Genomic DNA, 10,527 nt, shown 5'->3' on the forward strand with positions numbered 1-10,527 from the left:
GTTTTCTAGGTAACAGCATTTTAAAAGGTAGATATTTTTAAAACAGGTATTTCCAAAACATGGCAACTCACTCTTTGCTTTCAGTGTAAACTGCCCCTTTAAAGATTTAAATACATACTCCTATCTGGAACTGGACAAAAACTATTTTGGGTCTTTAAAGACTCAGAAAGTTTTCATGAAACTGAAAGTAGGTTTTTAAAGTTTTTTTTTTTCAGCATTAGGCACCAGAGTAAATTTACAAAAGAAAAATGGAACAAATGTGTGCAGCACAACAAATGTGTGCAGCACAATAAACTGTTAGCGCCACAGAGAAGTAGAGGAAATCACCATCGCACACAAAAAGCTGCATGAAGAAGAAAATAAAGCAACGCCTCATATGAACTGCCTGCTCACACTTTAAACCTCCTCTTTACCCAAAGAACTGCAGTCCCTTTAAATACTTGTTCAAGGAGACCAAGTTCCCTCCTTTCTTCTTGAGTGATGTTTTGATCTACGGCCTCAATTTGTCAGACTGGATTTGAGCCACAGATCAAACTGACAGATAAAATCAAAGCTGGCGGCATATACATGCCAGATGCAGTTATGAAATGCTCTGCATTTGACTGTTTTCAACCTTCTGACTGAGAGCTGCTACTCTGTAGCTCAGAAATGTTTCCAATGAAATAGATTTTTAATAAAGTTTTTAATAGAATCAAATGCAGTGCAGCTCAAGAATATCATTTTCCATAATTGTTATAGCAAAAAATTTATTAATTTAGAAGTAATTTCTTTTAATTTGAAGAGTTTGCAAAAATGTCAGCAGGTGAACCCTTTCTGACATCTAATTTAAAGCAATGCCATATCTCTTACTTTATTTTAAAGTTATAACCCTAAAGATTTAGTTCCTGGTAGTCACTACGGTACCATCAAATGCAGTTTAGTACTGCAGCACAATTAAGCAAAGTCACAATGTTTGACTAAAGAAGTAAGTCAATAATAATTCCACCGCATGTATGAAACTCTGATACAGCTGCAGGAGAATGAAGAGCGAATGTGAGGCTGTTCTCAGACTGAAAGTATCATTTTTAGTGCATTCCCAGCACACCCACAGCAGACTCTGCCAACTATATACAGTAAAATGCAATCTGCAAATACTGCCAAAAGCAGGGATTCAAGTTGTGAAACTCCTCCAGAGTTTAAAATATCATACATATATCATCCTTGTTCATATTTCCCCTGTTGTTTAGTTAAGCTTCATTAGCTGCTGTCAGAATAGAAATAGAAAGCTTCCCTTGAGACAAATTAGTAAAATTTGACAGGGCATTTCTGTCCAGAAAAATCTTCGGAAAGCCCGGAGAACTATTGCTCAAGACCTTTTTTTTTTTTTAAATAAATAAAATTATTACCTGCCTACAACATGGAAGCACAAAAAAATTAGATGTGGCAATATCAGCCAACAGCCACACCAAAAAGAAGGAGCATGAGAAAATCAAGAAGTACCAGGGGCTGAAGGAACAACTGATGCAGCTGTTCAAGCTAAAGTCCAAAATGGTCTCAGGGGTAACAGGAACTTTAGGAGCTCTGACCCCCAAATTAGAAGAGTGGCTCCAGCAGATCCAGCAGAACCCTCAAACTCCCAGACCTCTGGTAGAAGACCCGAGCTTGAGGAACACATGCAGATACCCCATCTCCCACCGCCACCCCCCAAAGGGGAAGAAGGGGAAATTATTATTCATAGATATGACAGAAAATTAAAGAAAAAAAAAAAAACACAGCATACTAGGTCTGCTTTAATGTAGGAGGGGAGGGATGTTAAAAGGAAGGTTAAAATCTATCTTACTATGACATTTACCGCCAGAGACTTGTTCACGTGACTGCTCAATGTCTATGGACCTTTAATGGGCGGATGACTGTGTGTAGTGAATGTGTTAAAGTGCTACACATCATCTGATACTGTACCGACTGTCAGTATCAGACTGACTGCAGTCAGAAATGTGTAATAACAGATAACGTGTTCATGTTTTGCTCATGAACAATGCCATATATGTAAGTCCAGCAAGCGAGCTTTTCTTTGTAGTGATAAGATGTATAAACAACGTCTTTGCTCTATCAGCAGCGCTTTGGTGAAGCTGTACATGTCAATTCAAATGTGAATCAGTCTTTAGCTACAGAATGAAGCTGAATCCAAAGGAATCGAGGAAAGAGTTTATATACAGTTCCAAACCTAAGCATGGGTTTGTTTATTGTGGCATTAATAGGGTTTTATCTTCATCCCCAATTAGACAGTGCATGAAGTATGTAGTTTTCACATTCAGCTTCAGAGCACTAGGATTAGCAGGTTTTATTTTGACTGGAGGAAGAGCTATCGGGGGGGGGGGGGGGGGGGGGGGGGGGGTTAAGAAAATCCATTAAATTAAAATAAACTTAATAAATATCTAAAATTCCTCAAAGGCAGTAGGGACAGCCATTTGTGCCAGGAACATCTTTTTTGATGTAAAAAAAAAGAAAAAAAATGAAATAATGTTTACAATATTGTCCAGTTTTGTTCATCTCCTGACCTATTTTTACTCATGTCTATTAATGTTCCTTTTAAAGAACCCAGTCAGTAATAAAATAACCCAACTGCAAAAAACCAGGACACTGACATGCAGTCATGTCAATGTGAAGTTTTCCCATTAAAAAAAAAAAAAAAAGTACACCTTTGCTGCCTCCACAGGAATTACGAGGGTAATAGCAGCCAGGAACTGCTAATCAAATACACTAGATTACCAGCATGTGTGAGCACCTCTGTAAAAGCAGAAGTTTGGTCAGTTTGCTGGTCTGGAGAATTCAGGTGTGTGTTAACACAATGCCAAAATCCAGGAGTGGGTGTCCCAGCAAATTCAGCCCAAGGTCAGACTGTGCAGCGCTCAGAGAAAAATCCAAGAGTGACACCTCTACAAGCTATCGAATCATGAATTTTACGTACTTGTTCACAGGACTGCATATATGGGTTTATATACGTTTATGCACTTGTGCTTGACCCTTAAAACAGTGTTTGTGTTATTAGGTTTGTGAAGTATTAGAAAATGTGATGCTTTTATTAATCAAAATGTATTTTTCTCTAATATTTACATGCCTTAGATTTGAAAAAAAAAAATCCTTGCCTTAAAGATCTATCTTTAAGGCACTGTCAGTATTTAAAATTTAAATTATTTTGTTAGACATTAAATAATATAGTTTTATGCTTGATTCAGACCATTCATTACCTCCCTGCATATTCTATTTTCAATATATAAGCAGATGCCAGTTTTCTAGCCTGACGAGAACTGAAAATTTATGTTAATCTGAAAAACTTCACACTCCACATCTTTCCTTTATTTCCCCAACAAGATTGTCTCCTGGCAACTCAGTCCTAACAGACTGTTTCATTTTTATTTGAAAGCAAAAAAGATTTCATTTGAGAAAAATTGGGATCATGATTTTTCCTGTTCTTCTCCAAAGGTTTTTGTATTCTAAATTGTGACTTTACCGCTGCTCCTGATCTTTGGTGTCTTTTTGGCGCTAAACAGTTCCTCCCTTTAAGACTTTTACAAGCAAGATGTTGCTGCAGTAACCTTTCCTCATATACATATTAGCCAGTGTAAATGAGTTGTTTATAAGTGTAATCTTTGGGGACATGGTTAAGTTTGTTTTTTGCCACACACACTGTCAGTCTGTGTTTATTTGCGTGCCCATTTCCCTGAGTCTCATCCTCAGTGTTTGAGCGTGGTTTTGCCAGATACTCCCACTGATCCCTCTGCTGGCTGCTGACTGATAGGCATCTCATCCACAACTGTGTGACAGATGGACAGACGGACAGAGATAGAGCTGTGTTTGAACAGTCAACAAACTTGCTGTACCGAAAACACACCAAAAAAAAGAGGAGCAGAAGCTACAGAACATTTCTGTTTGTCTTTTTCCCATCGCCTCCTCACCCAGGGCATGCCTCCACATGGGACTCTGTATGCTTGTCTGTGTGTGCGGTCATTGTGGCGAATGATCTGATAAGAAGGAACTAATCCTGTTGATCCTCTGTGGTCGGTCACCAGTCTTCACTCAACAGGAAAAATTTGATGTTTTGCAGCTTCAAACGGATGCTTTTGGGTTTGTGACTTGTACTTTGATTGAATAGAAACGTTAATTTACTCTTTAACTTCAAGCAAATGATATATAGATATTTTAGCTCCATGTTTCAGATTTCGCTAGAAATTGGGTTTTTTAAACACAATATTTTAGTCTGTAAAAAACATCACTGTCTCAAAACTCAAGTTCTGTCTGAGAACTGACGATGAACAATTGAGTACAGTGAATTCATTGTCAAATTCAAGAAGATGATATTCAGAGATGATCTGAGCTTTGTGACCGGATGGAAGCAGCCATCAGAAGATGGGTATATTGTGGTCATAAAAGGATAGACATGGCCAGCAACAATACTCAGGTAGGCTGTGGAGTTTAAATGATGCTGAGTTGGTACTGAGGTGGCCCAAAGTGTGCCAAGAAAATGTCCCCCACACCATTAGACCACCAACAGCCTGAACTGCTGATGCAGGGATCCATGCGTTCATGTTATTCATGGCAAATTCTGCCCCCACCATCTGAATGTTGCAGTGGAAACTGAGAGTCGGCAGATTAGAGTTGGTTGTGCAGGAAAATCCCACTAGATCAGCATTTTCTGAAATTATCAGGCCATCTGGCACCAACAATGATTCCACATTTAAGCAACTTAAGTCACCTTCCTTCACCGTTCTGTTGCTCTGGCTGAACTTGAGCAGGTTTTCTTGACCATGTCAACATGCTTAAATCCACTGATATGCTACCATGTGATTGGCTGATTAGATAGTTAGATTAATGAGCTGTGGAAAAAAGTGGCCTGTGTGTCTAAGATGCAGCGCAGCTCAGGTCCACTGCCTGAACTAGAAGCAAAGAAAAAAAAAAAAAAAACCAGTCCAATACGCTCTCTGTTTGGGTATGGAGGTATCTTGTATCAGCACCCTGCTGTTACAGGCTGTCTGCCACAACACCCTTTGATTCATACTGCAGACTCACTATCATGACTTATGTGAAAGGCTTGGATCATCACTGACCTCTGGAAGGACTCAGTTTGCACGTGTCCACAATTAGAAATTTTCTCTCTGAGCTGCAGAGACATTAGTTAATATCATTAGCTGAGTTCAGAGATAAAAACCAGGAAATCAGATCAAATCTAAACTTAGGCAAACTGGTTTCTGATGCTTTAAAAATCCATTTATTTCACTTTGTGTCTTTTTAAAGAAGTTTGACCGTTCCTTTGACTGAATTAATTTAATTTTTATCATTTGCAACGGCCAACGGTTTAAGAGGTCTTGATATCCTCTCCATCTTAAATGGATTTTCTTAAAAAACTGCAACTTTTCATGCAGTCCATTCTGTTTGGTTTAGTGTTTTTCAGTTACTTTAAGAAGCAGGATGAGAATATAATTTCATTTTATTTATGCGTGAACACCCACGCTATATATGCACAATAACCACAGGTTTGCATTTAACACATGGTTGGTTAAAATTGAAACATAAAAATAACCTTAAATTTAGCTGATAAATAAGGACCGGTGTAGATTTGTTAATGAAAAGTAAGTTGAGTTGTTTTAAAGTTGCCGTGTGTGGATTTTTAGTGCTTTTGCATCAACTTTCAGTTAGAAACATTTAGGAAGATGAGAAGTTCAATCATTAAATGCCAAAAAGGACTTGAAGCTGCTCTTTAAGTAGATTTCTTTAGGCTGTAGGGAATATTCACCCTGACAGTGTTGGCTTTGTGATTGATCTGTACAATGTGTTGGTTGATATCTATAGTAAAAAGGCTGGCATATCTATATTTCAGCATTACTTGTAAGCAATAAAAGTGTGCCAGCTGTAAAGCTACCAGAGCTTCCTGATGTACTTGGAAAACAAACATAAATTTTGCTGTTGTTTTCTTCGGCTCGCTTCACTGGGTTGCAGACACAGCAGTGGAGCCATGCAAACACACTAAATCACAAAATATCTTCACTTGTGTTATGTGAAGCATTTTTTTTTTTTTTTAAATTTTGATTTGTAAATAAACGGTCCCTGCAAAAACAAATGTTACAGTTCTCCCTTTTCCATTTTGAAGTATTTTCTCTGTTTGCCCTCTTTTTCCCATCCCCTTTTCTTCCCTCTTTACAGGGAACTTTGTGCCTTGCTTTGACAGCAGTTCCCCTTTTTTCTGATTTCCCATGCCTTCTTCCTCTTCTATTCCCACTCTGCCACAAAAGCTCCTCTCTGGTTGTTTCTGCCGGCAGAGCTTTGATACATTTGTGTTTGTCTTGACCTTAACTTGTCCTCCACATATGAAACTTAAAAATCCCACTTGCTCTTGATTTGACTGGTTAATGCACCCAATTTTTTAAACAGTCTTTTATTGTTTAATATTGTGTTGTTATCTGACATAAGTGGCGTTGCCAGTTAGAAACAGTAGCACATTTACAGTCATGTGAAAAAGAAAATACACCATCTTTCACTTCTAAGGTTTCATGTATCAGGACCTTAAAAACAAAAACATCTTGTCACCGCCAGTTTCTGAAACTATTATAATACAACCTTAGATGCACAACAACATGAAATGTTACATTGTGTCATTATTTATTTAACAAAAACTAAGCCAAAATGGAGAAACAGTGTGAAAAATGAAGTCCACCCCATGATTCAGTAAGTTATAAGCAATAACTTGGAGGAATCATCTTCTGTATGACTCACATTGTGGAGGAATTTTGGCCTGCTCTTCTTTACAGCATTGCTCCAGTTTATTGCAGTTTGTGGACATCTGTTTATGCACAGCTCTTTTAAGGTCCTGCCCCAGCATTTCAGTCTGGACTTTCTGTTGTAGATTTGCTGATGTGCTTGAGATCATTGTTCTGCTGCATGGTTCAACTTAGTTCCCAAGCTTTAGCTGTTAGACAGATGGCCTCCCATTTGGCCCTTGAATACTGTGGTATACAAAGAAGTTTGTGATTGACAAGGTGCCCAGATCCTATGGCACCCCTCCACCACCTTGCTTAGAACTAGTGTAAGATATTTGTGCTGATAAGCTGTGTTTGGCTGATGCGGTTGCGGTTTAGCCAAACATCTCCATTTTGGTTTTGTCTGTCCAAAGGGCATCTGTCGAAAAGTGATTAGATTTTTAAAGCTTCAAAGAAGAAACTTTCTTCTGGCAACCCTTCAAACTATACTCAGTCTTTTTCTGATTGTACTGTCATGAAATTTGACATTTAACGTGCTAACTGAGGCCTGTGGACTCTGAGCTGTAGCTCTCAGGTTGGCTCTTGGGTTTCTTTGAGTGTTGCACGGTCAGACCTTGAGGTGAATTTGCTGGGATGTTCACTCCTGGGAAGATTGGCAGCTGTCTTGAAGGTTTTCCACCTGTGAATAAGGTTTCTCACTGTAGAATGATTGGAAATAGCCTTATAACCCTTCCCAGACTGATGGACACCAATTGCTTCTCATTGATCACTGCTAATGTTGTTCCTCCTTGGCATTGTGTTAATACACACCTGAATTCTCCAAACCAGCAAACTGCTAAAAGTTCTGTTTTTATAGAGGTGGTTACATTCATGATGATTATTCTCTTAATTTCTGTGGAAGCAGTTAGGGTGTAGTTAGTTTTTCACACACTGGTTCTGCATTTTGGCTTAAGTTTTGTTAAATAAACAGTGATACGGTGTAAATGTCATGTGCTGCTGTTGATCTGAGGTTGTATTTTCCTTATCTCCTAATTTCAAAAACTGGTAAGGACGAGATGACTGTATGTACTCCAGGTTTGGGCACTTCCCTTTGTCCTTTGCTGAAGTGAACAAAATCATTAAAAGGAATTCATATTCAATGTTCTTCATGTTAAAAATGAAAAAAAATAGGGCTTTCAAAAGACCTTATTTAATCTGTCAGTTTTCTCTTTCTGCTCATTTCGCTGAAGATATGAAACATACAGATAACTTTGTTACATCACAGCTTAAGCTTGTCTGACTTAAGGCTTAACTAAATTTTACTAAAGATGTCTCTGTCTTCTCCTCTCTGATTCTCAGATTGTCCTTCCTGCCAAACCGGAGCTACAGCGACAACGGACGAACAATTCTGGCCAATGAGCAGGAGTCCCAGGACTCTCTTGGACCTCTATGAGGATGACTATTTCAAAAGCAGAAATGTGACCTTGTTATCTGATGTGAAAGGGGGAAACCTCTGAGGTGGACATCCTGGCCTCTGTGGCAGTGATTCAGTTCAATCCAATTTTATTTATATAAAATCCCAACAAGGGCCAAATCCCAACAAACAGTCGCCTCAAAGCGCTTAGTGATGCTGTCCCATCTGGATATTCAGGCTATGATAATGCATCATCATTGTCTGATTAATCATGCACCTTCTGATGGTACCCAAGGAACTCTAAAGGTGTTCATTAGCCAAGTGCAGAAGATCACATATGACTCATTTTATATGAAAAAAAGAAGCATCAGAACTGACCTGTTGGTTATTGAATAGCTGGATCAATGGACTGTGTAAATGCCGCTGATACATTTCCAGGCATGCATGCTCTTATTCTAAAATCCAAAGAACTAGTCTTACTAGTCCAATGTCTGGCTCACAGGATCAGTGAACTACAAGCCAAACTATGTTAACAGAATGTGAGACTCATTAGTCTAATTTAAAACAAGCTATAACAGAGCTACCTGCCTGCTGGCCATACAAATGTCTGTTCATAGTAGAACACAGTTTCTTATATTGTACTGCATTTCATATTTGTTTCGTTTTGGATTATTTTTTCACCTTTTACTAGCATCAACTGCCATCAACCAAGGTGATACTATGAATCTGCCATACAATGTAAAAAAAAAAGAAAAAAAAAAAAAAGAGTTTTTATTCCTGTTTTTCATTTCTAATCCTGCTTAGAAACAGCTGTGAACAAAAACACCAAAGACTGAAGCTATGGAATTAGAAATTCAGTTGATTCCTTCCAGGACAGGCAGCAGCATCACACCAGCTCTTTTAAAACGATGGTGGAACACCTGCATAATGTTCTCATGGAACATAAAACACTGTTGCACTCATGTCTTCGAGCCAGCGGAGAAGTTCAAGTGCAGTTTTACGTCAATGTGAAAAAAAATATAAATCTGAAATCACCAATTATGGTCTTCATCATCCTCCGAGGAATGACAGCGATGTATGTTGGAAAATATGCTTTACCTTTTGTAAATTTACATGATAAAATTCTGTAAAAAAAAAAAATTCACAGCACTGAACGTTCAGACACACACACACACAGACACGTGTGTCTGAAAAAGTAAAGCTTTCGGGAATGTGAGGGAAAAACTGCTCTGGTGTTGGTGCTTGTAAATGAGCCCGCTTTCCTGCATTTCATCCTGAGGTTTCATGTCATGGATGTGCAGTTCAGAAGTCTGCAGCAACTGTGTGATGCCATCGTGTAAATATGGACCAAAATCTTTGAGGAGATGTTTCCAGAACCTTGTTAAATCTGTCATGAATTAAGGCAGCTCTGAAGGCAAAACGGGGTCCGACCTAGTAGTTGCAAGGTATAACTAATAAAGTGGCCAGTGAGTGTAGGTGGATGAATAAGATGCCTTGAAACAAGAAGTAGTTTTACATATCAAAAAAATAACTACAACAGCAACATATGAGAACATCAAGTCATTTCTAGTAGCCAAAATGCAATAGCTTCAGGTCAGCAGTGTGGGAACTGAAGCAGCTGCACAGGGGGTGTAGCTAAAAATCCCAATGACACAGCTGAGAAAATCATATGTACAGGGATAAATATCTGTGACTTTCTGTTGCATATTCAGTTTATCACAGAGCTTGACCTTAAATCCTAGAAACCTTTCTGAATCCTGTATTTCATTATGTGTGACTTAAGGAAAATAAAAGTTTGTATTAAAAGAAGAAAAAACAACTATTAAAAACTCAGCAGATTTACTTCTTCAGGTCTTCAGTATTCAACCCCCTTAACCAATCATCAAATTTCAAATAATATTTTGCTGTCACATTACATTTACCCATTTCAAACCAGTAAGAAAGCCATAAATTCCAGATTACAATTTAATCATTCCACTTTTGTTCCAAAGATTTCTTTAAAATTACTGAATACTCATGATTTCAGTGGATTTTTTTAATGTTAGCCTCATGATACTGCTGGAAATGGTCAGCATTTTTCTTACTGGTTAAAATCCATATGTTAACAAATACCAACCACAGCAATGTGTCAGTTCATCTCTGATAGTGGGTATAGGTGCGTATAAATCTTTGAGTTGGTTCATAGTTGATGTGCATTTTAAAGGCAAGTTAGGTGACATTTGTCCACTAGAAGGCAGAAGCACTGTAAAACAAACTCACAGAGACAAGCTCTTCAGTGGCATTTGTATCTCCTTGTTAACTACTGGAATGACTGTAATTGGCCCATTCCGACACCATCTAGTGTTTTGGATGTGAATTGCAGAACAATCGCACAGATTCAGTGCAGAAGACTAAATCAGGCTT

General features: G+C 38.3%; 1 protein-coding gene across 1 annotated transcript in view; it reads left to right on the forward strand.

Moving 5' to 3' along the window:
• LOC115789214 (5-hydroxytryptamine receptor 4) overlaps positions 1-8,622 on the forward strand; it is a 113,935-nt gene extending 105,313 nt beyond the window's left edge. Inside the window, exon 9 of the mRNA XM_030742518.1 lies at positions 8,070-8,622. Within this exon, the coding sequence (XP_030598378.1) occupies positions 8,070-8,163 (94 nt within the window). The 3' untranslated portion in view covers positions 8,164-8,622. The remainder of the gene's footprint in view (positions 1-8,069) is intronic.
• Positions 8,623-10,527: the final 1,905 nt, after the last annotated feature.

Source organism: Archocentrus centrarchus, chromosome 12 (genome assembly GCF_007364275.1).
Source record: "Archocentrus centrarchus isolate MPI-CPG fArcCen1 chromosome 12, fArcCen1, whole genome shotgun sequence".
Taxonomy (NCBI): domain Eukaryota; kingdom Metazoa; phylum Chordata; class Actinopteri; order Cichliformes; family Cichlidae; genus Archocentrus; species Archocentrus centrarchus.